General features: G+C 43.5%; 1 protein-coding gene across 3 annotated transcripts in view; it reads left to right on the top strand.

The window, feature by feature from the left end:
• KCNJ5 (potassium inwardly rectifying channel subfamily J member 5) overlaps positions 1 to 5,857 on the top strand; it is an 86,050-nt gene extending 80,193 nt beyond the window's left edge. For all 3 annotated transcript variants that reach the window (XM_039496890.1, XM_039496889.1, XM_039496891.1), the window contains one exon: positions 4,932 to 5,857. In XM_039496890.1, the coding sequence (XP_039352824.1) occupies positions 4,932 to 5,009 (78 nt within the window). In that variant the 3' untranslated portion in view covers positions 5,010 to 5,857. The remainder of the gene's footprint in view (positions 1 to 4,931) is intronic.
• The last annotated feature ends 8,184 nt before the right edge of the window (positions 5,858 to 14,041 follow it).

Genomic DNA, 14,041 nt, shown 5'->3' with positions numbered 1-14,041 from the left:
TGTCTACACTACGGTTCTACAGCAGCATACCTGTGGCACCATAGCCTTGCCTCTGTAGCGTCCATAGTGTAGACAAGCTCTGAAGCTGGTTAAACGTAGCATTGTGCCCAGTGATGGCATAACTCTACCTCAGAATGCATTGGCCTTTCAGCATATCTGATGACACAAGCATCTTAATTTCCCTGCTATTCAGCAAGGTCCTTAGATGATTGATTTGCGTGGTCCTACTCATGGGTTTCAAATTAAGCACATGCTTAAGTACCTTGCTGAACTGGTGCCCCAAGCCTCATCAGTGTGATTTCTGCTATTAGAGAGCTTCATTGATTCCTATACTGGAAAAAATACCATTCTGTGGTTTTCTGTGTACTTTTAATACGTTCCGTTAAGCTGATGAGATATATATAAGAACTACTGAGACAATAGATTTATAATAGACCTATCTAAAGCAGGCCAAACTTTCACACTTGAACACAATAGAAATAAGTACATCTATCTATCTAACCCCATACACTCCATCTATCTATCTAGTCTATCTATCTGTCTAGGAACTAAAGTAGCCCTTGTCAATGTAGTATCTGCAAACCACTCCCTTATGACAGTGTAATTCCATTGACTTGAAAGGAGTTATTCAGGAATTGCAGTCATTGCAGAGAGAGCAGAATATGATCTATTGACATCACTGAGACTTTACACTGAACTCTTTGGGATGGGAACTGTCTCTCACTATGTGTTTGTACAGCATCTAGCGCAACAGGGTCCTGGTCTCATTTGAGACCTCTAGGTGCTGCCATAATTCAAACAATGAATGATAATAATACTAATTTGAGCAAGAATTGTAAGATCAGGTCCTAATTGTAGTAGAAGAAATATTATCAACACCCTCTTGTTGGCCTCAAACCAGCTTTGTGTATATTTTGTGTATATTTCAATAATGTGCGCAAATGAAACCATCCTCTTCTGAATGCTCTCCCATCCTTTGCTATTTAAGAGTCAAGTTCTGCTCTGTTACACTAGTACAAATCTGGAGTGACTCACTACGCTTCATTGGAGCCACCCCAGATTTACCTGGCCCTGGCATAACCTAGAGCAGAACTCGGCCTTGACTTTATATAACTAAATACCAGTGGCCAATTCTCCTCTAGCTTACATCAGTCAAAGTGTGGAGTTATTCCCGATTTTGTCATCATGCATGAGATCAGACTCAGGGCCCTCTATATTTGTCATCCTTTCACTGGCCTTGAAATGGGAACTGCTACCACTTTTATAAATGGATTGAAATCTCGTCTAGTTTCTCTGTAACTTAATTAAATATCCTCTCCATCATCTGCCAAACTGCTGCTTAATACATTCTGGCAACAATCCTCCCTTCCATGAATTGTAGCAGATATGGCTGGCAATGCAGGAAGCTTATCATGTGATATTAATTACTTGAGCATAAATAACATTCTCCCTTATCTCAGCTTCATAATTCAGTGTTTCTGATGGAAATAAATTCATAATAATAAATGAGAGATAACAGCAAGGGGGTAGATCTGGGTCTAAAAATGAATGACAGCTCTTGCAATGGCTGGAAGCTGAAGCTAGACAAATCCAAATTAGAAATTACAAGATTTACAAAGGGATCTCACAAAACTGGGTGACTGGGCAACAAAATGGCAGATGAAATTCAGTATTGATAAATGCAAAATAACACACATTGGAAAACATAATCCCAGCTATACATATAAAACGATGGGGTCTAAATTAGCTGTTACCACTCAAGAAAGAGATCTTGGAGTCATTGTGGATAGTTCTCTGAAAACATCTACTCAATGTGCAGCGGCAGTCAAAAATGCTAACAGAATGTTGCAAATCATTAGGAAAGGGATAGATAAGAAGACAGAAAACATCATATTGCCTCTATATAAATCCATGATATGCCCACATCTTGAATACTGCATGCAGACTTGGTCTTCCCACCTCAAAAAAAGATATATTAGAATTGGAAAAGATACAACAAAAATTATTAGGGGTATGGAACAGCTTCCACATGAGAAGAGATTAGTAAGACTGGGACTTTTCAGCTTGGAAAAGAGATGACTATAGAAGTCTATAAAATCATGACATGCACCTTAGATACTGCCCTAAAAGGTACCTACAACCCAGAAATGCTTGCACACATCAAAGCTCTGCGTTTGCATTTGCCAAGCAGCTAATTATTCATGGAAATACCAAGCTACCCGCATTGTAGGTGCAACAACCAAGTTTTTGCACACAAATTACTCAAATTACAAAGTGCATTTATGTATGCAGTGGTGGTGTAGCCCTGGTGGTCCCAGAAGAGCTCTGTGTAAGCCTGAAAGCTTGTCTCTCTCACCAACAAAAATTGGTTCTCTCTCTAAAGTTTATTTAGATATTTCCATCGTGCTCAAGTGTAAAAGTTTGGCCTGCTTTAGATAGGTCTATTATAAATCTGTTGTCCCAGTAGTTCTTATATATCTCATCAGCTTAATGGAACCTATTAAAAGTACACAGAAAACCACAGACTGGTATTTTTTATTGGATAGATATAGATGGTGTGTATGGGGGTATATTAGATTAGGTCAGGGGTCCCCAACGTGGTGCACCCACATCTAAATGCACCCGCATCTTGGCCGGTAGTTGAGCATCCGCCAATATGCCACCGAATTTCTTCAGAAATTCAGCGGCATTTCGGCGGATGCTCAACCACCGCCACGGTCCTTCGTTTGGCACCCGCCAGACGAAAAGGTTGGGGACCACTGCATTAGATAATGATGGTAACCAGGGCAAATAATGTTACTCCAAATGAATATACACTGGTGTGACTGAGTGCAAAATTTGGCCCAATGGGATGACTCACGTGAGTAAAAACTATGGACCAAATCCTGAGCTCCTTTACACCAGTATAAACCAGTAAGAATGAGGCCTTATTCATGTGAGGAGAGGATTGTACAATTATGCTGTTCTGTTTACATGCTATTTGAATGTCAGCCTACCTTTGGGCACTGGCAAAAGGGAATGTCAGGGACATCTCTGCACATAAAGGTACACATGAGATGGTCATTTGCTAATGCCCAGGTTACTCGTCAGTCTAACTACCCCCTGGAATGACAGGACTAGCTCAGCAGACACAGCAGATGGATAGCCACATTAGTGTTTCTGACAGTGATTGGGGGCAGGTGCAGCACTCAGCAGAAAGCTGAGCCTTTAAATTAGTGCTACGCAAACACGTAGAGAAATAGCAGGGAAGAAACAGTCTCTCCTGAGCCACTGGTAAAGTAGCACAGACCTAAATAAACAAGTTTCCATTTGCCAAGAGAAATGGCAATGTTCAGAAGCTCCTGAATGAAGCTGTATAGAATGCATCCAAAGCAATGGCCCTAGGAGCAAGGATGGGGTCATGAGCAAGAGGCAGCACAATTGCTAGTGGTTTATTGAGTATCTATTGAATTTAATTGAATCTCATTTAACATTGAAAAGAAAGAATTGTAACACAGGGTGAATCCAAACCTAAACTGCTCCATTCTTTGGCTCTCAATTTTTTTATTGAAATACATATAAAGCTCCTACCAATTGTGAAACCCACACTGGAATATTAAATGGTCTGATTCTTTTTTTCAGTCACGCTGGTCCCACTGCAATTCCGTTGATTTCAGTGACATTAGTCCTGATTCACCCCTGGTGTGCAGTGGTGCAAAATCAGATCCTTTGGGAGAAATCCTGGCCCTATTGAGCTCAATGGGAGTTTTGCCATTGACATCATTGCGGCCAAGATTCCATCTTATATTGGCCAAGGTGCACCTTCCTCGTTAAAAACATATCATTGTTCCTTTCAGATGTTTGTAGGGTTTGTCTTTATGTTGTCTGTCAGGTTACCCAGCTCTGTCGATTCACCTCAATCCTGAGCTGCAACACTCTCTGTTCTTCCAGTCTTGGCTCCACACACAGCTCTACCAGTGCTCCTCAATCCTGACCTACTGCACCCACCGCTATGCTGGTCCTGCTCCCCTTCCACCCGTAATAACTCTGCCAATGCTCCTCATGACCAGGGGTGGCTCCAGACCCCAGCACACCAAGCGCGTGCTTGGGGCGGCATGCCGTGGGGGGCGCTCTGCCGGTCGCCGGGAGGGTGGCAGGCAGGGTGCCTTCGGCGGCATGCCTGCGGAGGGTCCGCTGGTCTCGCGGCTTCGGTGGACCTCCCGCAGGCGTGCCTGCGGAGGGTCCGCTGGTCCTGAGGCTCCATCGAAGCCGCAGGACCAGCGGACCCTCCGCAGGCACACCTGCGGGAGGTCCACCGGAGCCGCGGGACCGGCGAGCGGCAGAGCGCCCCCCGCGGCATGACGCCGTGCTTGGGGTGGCGAAATGTCTAGAGCCGCCCCTGCTCATGACTGACTTGCCGCATCTTCTGATATTCCAGTCTTGTGTCCCCAGACAGCTTTGTCAATGCACCTCACTCTGACCTGTAGCACCTCCAGCAGTTTCTCCTCAGGAGAATATTAACCAGCTCAAATGATGTGGTGTTTTAGTAACATGCGCAAATAGGGTCAAATCCTCAAAGATATTCAGACTCCTAACTTCCAGTGATTTCAACGAGAGAAGGTGGGTGAGGTAATATCTTTCATTGGACAAACTTCTTTTCGTAAGCGAGACAAGCTTTCGAGTTTACACAGAGCTCTTTGGAAGTTAGGAGCCTAAATACCTTTGAGGATCTGGACGATAGCTAAGAAACCACCAAACTCATTGTATTTGTGGCCTAAGGCATTTTGAGGTTCTGGTCACAAATGAGAGGCACTAATAACTTATTCAAAAATGTGCTCACATTTGCTTGTCTTAGTCCACAAGTTGCCACTTTGATTTAGATTTTGCATACTTAAACTGTTACAGAACCCTGGACTAATGAAACATTCCACAAATTTATGTTCTCACTCCAGTGGAGACCATTCGAAACCAAATACTTTAGCCCCGCTGCTTTTGCAACCCAAACATCGCAGCATGGAGCTAGTACATGAGAACCTAAGTGTGGAAATGACTGGAGAGCGAAACTGATCGGTCGTTTTCGTTGCCTCAAGGCAAGAGAAATGCACCATGAGAAAGCACTTCACTGGAACTGCTCATTGAGTAAGGTACTATTTAGCATATGTCAAGATGGCAAAATTAGACTAAATATTAAGGTAATAGTGGCAGTTGAATGACAGTGAAAATCACAATAGAAACAAATATGACAAATATTAAAGGGAGAAATATTAAATAACAATAGCCCCTCCCTATGCTCATCTCTCACTGTTCTTCATTATTTGTCCATCATTTTTATGCCAAATAAGTGAGCAATGCAATCACTACTGAATTCACGCCCCATCTGCCTCCCTCTCATACAGCATCTGAGCTCAGCTGTTTCTGTTCCTCCCAGAATAGAAAGAGGAGAGACAGATGCCAGGCACAGACAGGGAGATTCTTTTCCTGATGGAAGGAAGCAAATAGAAGCTCATTTGGGTTTTGTTCTCCCCAGAACGTGACATCTTTTCATCACCAGACAGGCCACATAGTTCAAGCAGTGATTAGCACAGGAAGGAAGTGGGAACTCAGAGATCATGATTCAGGCAGGAGCAACTCCCCAAATGCTGCGTGAAACAGTAGCAGAGAGAAGTGCATGTGATTGTATTGTGGCATATTTAATTTCACAATATTTAATTTTATTGATTCATAATTGTCTCTTTGTTACCCTGTGCTCTTCCTGTCTGTCTGCTTTACCGACCTGTGGTCTGCCATCTTACAGTTAGGTTGTAAGCTCTTTGGGGCAGGGACTGTCTCTTTGTTATGCCTTTGTACAGCACTCGGCACAGTGGGGCTCAGGTGTCCAGGTGCTACTGCAATATAAATAATAAACATTTAGACTAATGATGAATTTGATGTGGTGGTATGACTGAATAGCCAACTTAGCACAGGGTGCTACAGCTGATTACATGTACAGGGTTGCTGTGTGCCTCAGTGCCTAGGCCAGCAGCCGGAGAGCTGGGTTCTGTTCCTGGCTCTGCCACTGACTTATTGTGTGACCTTGGGCAAGTCACTTTCTCTGTGTCTCTATTTCTCTTCCTTTCTGTTCACTATCATGTCTACTTAGGCTCTGAGTCAGGAGAATACATGAACATATGTTTAGTTTTAAGCCTTCCTGAATTGGGGCCATTGACTGTAAGCTTGTTGAGGCAGGATCTGTCCCTTATTAGGTGTTTGTACAGCACCTAGCAAAATGGGACAGTGTCCCAGGCTGTAAGCTAGCCCTTTAAGGGCATCTGGGCTGAGCCTCACCTGTGACTAGTTTACCTTTCCAAGCAGGCGTGTCCTGTGATAAGGGAGCATGTGGTTAAGAACCAGGCCTGCTGGGAGATAGAAGGGCAGCCTGAAGGCTGTCAGGAGAGAGATGCAAAGGAGAACAGGCCTGGGTGTGAGTGTTTTGGTAGAGAGCAGGTGCTCGGCCAGGAAGAGGCCTCTGGAAGGAAAGGTTATGAGGTGCACAGCCTGACTGTTTAGAGTTGAAGGGCTGGTGACCTGTAGTGCAGGGTAGATATAGATTCCCCTATGCTAGCACCGTAGGGGGTAGGGGAGCCATGGCTGTGAACAAGGAAAGAAGGGGCTAAGTCAGTGCTAGTAAAACATTGAAGCTCCTTCATAAGAGCACCGCAGCAGCCCACAAATGACTGCTGAGAGGAGAAACTGAGGCTGGGAAGAGGCCTGAGGCCAGACTGGATAAGTCTCTGCTACAGGCACCGATTTCAAGTGCGACTTCTAGAAGTGACAAGACTGCAGATACTTAATAGAGGAGGTGCAAAGCCACATGGGTGCGATACTAATGCAGGGCACAGTAAACATTCTGCTAGCACTACAGCTGTGTGCACCGTGCATATTGCTGTACTCGACAGCTTCAACACTTCAGATGCAGGCTAGTTGGCAGACTAGTGAAGTGAGACAATAACAACAGTCCACCTGCTCCGATGCGACTACCCACAAATACCTGAAAAGGAGAAACAAAAAATTGAGACCAGAGATGTGTACGTAACGATGGGTGCATAAAAATGGTGAGCAAACAATGGTGCAGAACTAGGGACGAAAACAGACTAGGGCAGTAACTCATTAACATTTATCAATTTCATATTGCTGTAATATTTCTTGTAACTTACAGTGCTAATGGAAGCATGGAAAACTACTTCAGAAATCTCCATATGGGGAAAGAGGGACTTGAGGTTAAGACCCTGGACTGGGACTTGGGGAAAACTTGGGTTCAGTTTCCAGTTCTGTCACAATTCTGTGTGACCTTGGGCAAGTCATTTAATCTCAGGGCCTCAGCTCACCTCTAAACGAGAGTACAGGCTTGTGGCACAATGTGTTAGTCTGCACCAATGGGGGTGTAAGTTTTAGTCTACACTAAATAGTTCATGTGGACTCTGCTGGTATGTACTGAAAGTTCCCTATTGTGTATTACGCTAATTACAGCATTACATTAATATGCACACAAGCAGGATCCACATGGCCCAGTTAGCGGGAACCACACTGGTGCAGACTTAAACTTAAACCCTGCTGATGTGGACTAGTGTACTGTGCAGAGAAGCCCCAATATTTCAAGTCTCCCCCACTTCCTTCATTATGTCTGTTTGACTGTAAATTTTGGGGGGCAGGGACTGTCTCTTACAATGTGTTTGTCCAGGGCCTAATGCAATGGGCTCCTGATCTCAGCCGTAGCTGCTAGATGCTACAGTCATTCTAATAATATTCAGATTGCTTGAGAACCAAGCAAGTGCTTCTGGCTAAATATCTTGAAGATGAACCGAAACTCTGACCCAAACATTCTTATACTGGGAAAATCCAGATCTAGATCAGAACTTTGTGGAGTAAGCCCCTCTCTCTTTAATTAGGCTTCCTCTGCCCTTGTCCCTCAGTTCAGAGACAATTTGTATTAGCATGACTCAGCAGCAATTCTGCATCTTCATGCAGGGTTCAAGCCCACAACAAGCTGACTCAGAAGAACCTTATATGGGATCCTAGAGTTTGCCAGCATTGCTTTTATTGTTGATGCACATGAACGTCAGTAATGTGGGTGATCATAACCCTCCTCCCTTCCTCCTATTTAACTTTTGAAAGGGCAAGTGTGGGTCAAGGTGGAAGTGGGTTACCTTACCCTCCTGATCTTATGTAACATGCTGCCAAGAAGATGCTAATATTTGGGAACAATGAAAAACCAGCAAGGGGGTAGGGGGGGGATGGTTCCCATTTCAATCCTCTGCTCCATTTTGGAGGTAGGAGCTACCCATGTGAACCAAAAACACAGCTCCATCAGAAAATATCCTATCATCCCTTAGCCTCACTGAGCCCTAACATATACGCACAGAGCAAACAATGACTACTTAAATCATTGAGTAGGGACTATTGTGTCTGAACTGTTCAGCTCCTCTTTGGTTTGTTGTTATGCTAATGAAACGAACACACCTAAAAAGGTTAATTGTGTCATGGAACAAAATGTCTCTAGGCTGTTTGTGGGTCACTGAAGGGACTGTTATTGCAGCCATGGTAACTTTGACAATATTAGCATAATTTGCATTCCCTATTAAATCAAAATAGAGAAGATTCCATCATTTCCAGGAAAGCCTTGTAAAAAGGAATTCAAGGCGGCGCCTTCTTTATATCCTTGGGACTCTTGAGTTGATATATGATCACGTCTACCTGTTCTGACCAGTGCAGGTTGTTCAACATGCCTGGAGATAAACGTGGTGGACAGCTCAGCCAGTTGAAAAGACCAAAGTGCCTTGGCTAAGGTCACATATCAAGTCAATTGAACTGAAACGCAGAGTCCTGACTCAGTCCAACATGACTTCCACAGACATGCCCCAGCTATGATGCTGCCCTGTATTTATATCAACCTAAATCAACCCTTCCTTTCAATTTTTGCACCTTCATAGGATTCAGATGAGATGAGATGAGCCATGTCTCAACTCAAGATTCCAAAATAGGCCGGGGGCATCGACTTCTTGTCAGGGCAAGATTTATCTGTTTTAGATCTTTCAGCACCATGGACAGTAATTTTCACAGCTCAAGCCATCCTTCTGCCCTCTTATTTTACAGCAGGGGTATCAAACCTTTCCAACCGGAGAGATGAGCATATTATTTCAAAAAGGTCAAGGAGCCACAAACGGAACTAGTAATCCAACCGGGGAGTGCAAAGGAAGTAAAAATCACTTGCAAGTGATTCCCCCAGGGTAAGGACATCCCAAGTAGATATTTAACTGGCTCCTACCCCTTATGCTCTGTAGTATTAGCTCCTTCCATAAGGCTTGCAATCTGTTCCCACCTACGTGGTGGATGATCTCTGGTCCTATGGCCATTTTCCTCATCAGCAACAGGATAGCCCAGGGGATGTTCCTCTTCCTCCTACCACCTGTCTCTCTTGACAGAGAGAAGGAAATTGTATCTCCTCTCACTTACAACAGTTCCACGGCAACACAACTCCATTAACTTCAACAGAGTCACTCCTGGCTTACACCACTACATGTGAGAGAAGAATTGAGTTTTTGCTGTGTAATTAATGCTGCCATCTGTCACTGACTAATGTGCCAAGAGACTTCAGCGAGAGTCCCATTTGCTTAAGCTAGGCTGAATTTGGCCCTAAGTCAGCTCAAACCAATTTTTATCCTTAAAGGTGTGTGTAAACCAAGGTTATATGAAGAGACTCACACTCTTGGGTGCTTAGTGTAAGACTCCTTACAGCAGGGCCTGGGTTTTCAGAGGCTAGTTGCTAAGCTCTTTGTGAAAATCAAGCCCTTTCCAGATGTACCAGGGTAGGCACCCAAAAATGGAGGCACATGAAGTAACTAGTCACTCTTGGAAATCTCAGGTGTAGACGAAGTGGGTATTCACCCACAAAAGCTCATGCTCCAAAACGTCTGTTAGTCTATAAGGTGCCACAGGACTCTTTGCTGCTTTTACAGGTGTAGACAGCTAATCAATGGTGTTCATCCCAATTCCCACTGACTTTATAGGGAGTAATTAGCCATACCACAAAAGCACCCAAAATGTGCTATGTGCACTACAGACATAGAGAGAGGCATGGTCCCTGCCCTGAAGAGTTTATGGTCTAAAAAAGGGAACTTCACACCACTCTGGATTTGGCTGTTTAATATAGGTCAAGAGCCTCTGCTAATGTAAACTGGCATATAATGGAGCTACACTGATTTAATCAACTGAGGATCTAGTCATCAATTATAGGTGTCATTTCCAAATACCCCCAGTTAAAATTTCTCTGTCACCAGTAAGTGGGTGAATATTTGAAACACTGGAATTTTGCAAGGACAGAAATTCCAATTTTCTACCCACTCCAGTCACTGCTAGTTTACATTGAATGGAACATCAGATCTGCTCCACATTTGACAGCATTAAAATATGTTTAAGAAATACTACCGTACAAATGATGATTTTGGTCTAACAGCTACTTTTGGCCATGCAAAATTAAAAGCACTCACTACGCATTTTTCATAACTTAAAAAAAAAACACAGTCAAGCTGCACTTTTATAAAGTGGTTTTGAAATGGAAAGGTTTAGGTGTCATCTGTGATGTGTTTTCGCCCTTATTTTTGTTGGGGCAAAGTGAGTAGACAGTAGTTCTGCATATATTTAATATGCAAATATGAGACTGGGTTAGAGAGAGAGCATTTACGGATTCTTATCTGTTCATAATATCTTCATTGTGTTTGTGGCTTTCTAAGACAGACACCACTTTAATTCTTTGAGGCAGCTGCTACAGTATATTTGTGTAATATAACATCTCATGCATGTACTAAAGCAAACTTTTCCCTTTTTCAAATGAGGAGAGCCCCCAATCTTAATAAATATTTTATTATAAAAAGCCTGTGTAGGGAATGAGTTAATTGTCTTTCCCTTTCACCAGCTGCAAACTGCCACATGCAATGTGTGGGACAAACTCTCCAGGAAAGAGGAACAAAATGAAAATGTTTCCCCTGTGGGTTTCCCTTTTTAGACTTGACGAGACTGTGAAATTCACAGGACACAGCTCATTAAAACCAAGCTGCCAATCTGTGACCTCTTGACTAGGAAGATAAGATCAATGCAAAAACCCAGCAGTTTTGATTGTTAGATAATTCAACTGCAGATCAGAAGTATTTGCAGATCAGGCTGTTAACCCAATAGATACCCAGGCATATTGCTCTCTATAAAATGGGTCTTGAGGAAAAAGAAAGGGAACTGCCCATGCAAGTGTCTAGTGCTATGCCTCTTGGCTGGTACTCAGCCAATGGTTAATAAAAGTTACATAACAGAAGTCAAAGACGCACTCCTCCTGTTATACTGGAGACCCAGCATTTCTGAGTGGGTGGGAGAATGAGAGAAATTGGCCCTCAGCTCTGAGTCTTCCAACACACCTGAGTGGAATGGATACTCAACAAGGATGAAATTCACCCACATGACCAGTGCAGGCCTGGACATCACTTGAATTCCACAGCAACTCTGAAACTAGGACTTTAGAGGGACTAAAGCGGAGCACAGGTCTTGTGCTAACTGCTCTGCCCTCAGGTAAATGTCACCCTACAATTACCTACCTTGGGCCAGATCCTCAACTGGTGTAAATCAGTGTAACTCTACTAACTTCGATGTAAATCAGCATAGCTCCACCAGCCATGCGTCTGGTTTCTACAGAAAACAATGCTATATCAATACTGAATACAGACATACTTTCCAAATCTGGTAGCCCACATTTGTCCTTGATGTACCTCCATGGAAAGTCACTGCAGGCTTCACCAAGGATGAGTTTGGCCTTTGGATTTTAATATAAGAATATTTAGAATCTGTTTCAATGGAAAATTGGAGTTTTTTGCAAAATGAATATTTTTTTTGTAGAGTTTGGCTTCTGCCAAAAAATTGGACTTTTTGTTGTTAAAGCTGAACAACCAAAATGCTTTCAGGTTTCAGCTGAAACCCCCTCCACAAAAATCATTCATAAATGCTGCAATTCCCATGCTACCAGAACCCAGAGAGGAAAGAGTGTGGCAAAGATTCATGTTACTGCTTGAAACAGAAGCTTTCTTGGTAAATATGTTCAGTCCCTAATGTGAGCCTCCAAGCCCAATCTGGGATGGTCTTTTGAAATTAACGAACCTGCATTTTAATTCTGAACCCGTCAAAGATTAAATTATTCAGTGTCAGTTCTTTAAGGTGGGTGTCCTGAATAAATACTATGAAAATTGTAGCTCAGTTGGAAATGTGCAACAAAATAACCTCTTTGAATTGAGCATTCTGTAGCTCCACCCAGTTCCACGTTTGTGACATTAGTTAGAAAAAGAAAAGGAAAAATGGCCATAGCGCTTAGACCAATGTCATTCTGCATGAGGCAGAACAGAATCCAAATACAAAATAAAGAGCGAGAAATAAGCACCATACTGCTAGCCTATCAATGCTTTGGCTTTACTGTGCATAAACCAAATATAGCCAGATAGTGGGGACAGAACCCAGGGGTCATGATTTTCAGAAATGACCAGTGATTTTGTGTGTCTCCATTTTTGGGTGCCCAGTTCGAGACAGCTTAGAGGCCTGAGTTTCAGAGAGTGCAGAGGCATCTGCTGAAGTCCAGGGTCCTTTAAGATATCCCAAGTTGGGCCTTGAAAATCATGACCCAAGTCTCTCAGCTCCCAGGTCTAGGAACAGGCTACACCTGATACACTAGACTAGAGGTTTGCAAACTCATCTACAGAAATTCTCACATCAGCAGTGGCATTAGTTGCCATGCAGACGTTCTGAGATTGTGACTAGGAGGGCAGGTGCCCGTGTGGAAAAGTGACACTTGTCACACACACAGGGTACAGGCACAGGGGTGCTGGAACAATTTGTATAGGGTGGGGGGGGGAGGGTGCTGAGCACCATTGAACCTAACTGTAAACCCTCTATGTGATGCCAATAACTTCAAGGTGTCCCTCCGTTTTAGCTCCAGCACCGAAGAACAGGCAGAGGATGTTCAAAAATCAAATGACAGACCAAAAAATGCAACATGATCTATAAAAATCCCAAGATTTGGGGGTGATGATGGTGTCTAACTCATGGGTTTTGCTTTTAACTTTTGGGGTTGGCAACACTGACAGGAAAATATTTGTCACTACTCTAATAAGCTTGGACAGCTGCAAACCAAGAGGAGGACCCAGCGCCATGCATCCAGCCACTCGTCCATGGGCCACCCAGCGAGCATCCGGTAGTGAATGGTCAGTTCGGAAACCACTACATTTGCCCGTCCACCCAGGCAAGTTGCTTAAATCTCTTCATATATCTCATCCCCTATGGCCTGGTCAACACTTAGAAGTTTTGCCATCATAGTTTCAGGACTATGTCAGTTAGGAGACTGGAAAAAAAATCACACCCCTAATAGACATAGCTGTGTTATCAAAAGCCCTGGTATAGACACAGTCATCTTTTTGTCAGCATAACTCATATTTTTGGGGTGGGGGCATCTGGCATAAGCTGTACCAGCAAAGGCACTCTTTTGCTTATACTAGCTGCGTCTCCACTCTAGGCTTGTTTGCTGGTATAGCTACGCCAGCAAATCTTTTCTATTGTACACAAGGCCTGTCCGTCAAATGGGAGCAATGATGTCTGAAAATATATGGGATTCAAGCTGTCTGCAGCACAGGTCAGTATTTTCCCCAGTGTGTAAATTTGGTAACTGAGGCAGAGAGAAATTGAACAGTTTACATGAAGAGATTTGTGGTCTGGAGCTAGGTCTGATCTATACAATCAGAATGAGAATCTGACACTGACTTGCCATATGAGCTTGGGCAAGTCATGTTATCTATGCCTCAGTCTCCCCACCTGTAGAATGGAGACATTGATACTAACTCATGTTTGTAACATTCTGTAGAATCATACAGGCAGGGGGGGCTCTGAGGACAGAACACAGCAATTCCTGGTTCCCAGCTCTGCACTCCTCTGTGCCATGTGATTTTTCAGGGAAATGAGCTGTCACTTCCATCTTTCACAGGCTTTTCCAAATTCACAAGTGTGA

This window comes from Mauremys reevesii, linkage group 12 (genome assembly GCF_016161935.1).
Source record: "Mauremys reevesii isolate NIE-2019 linkage group 12, ASM1616193v1, whole genome shotgun sequence".
Classification (NCBI taxonomy): Eukaryota; Metazoa; Chordata; order Testudines; family Geoemydidae; genus Mauremys; species Mauremys reevesii.
This window is presented reverse-complemented; position numbering and strand designations above follow the sequence as displayed.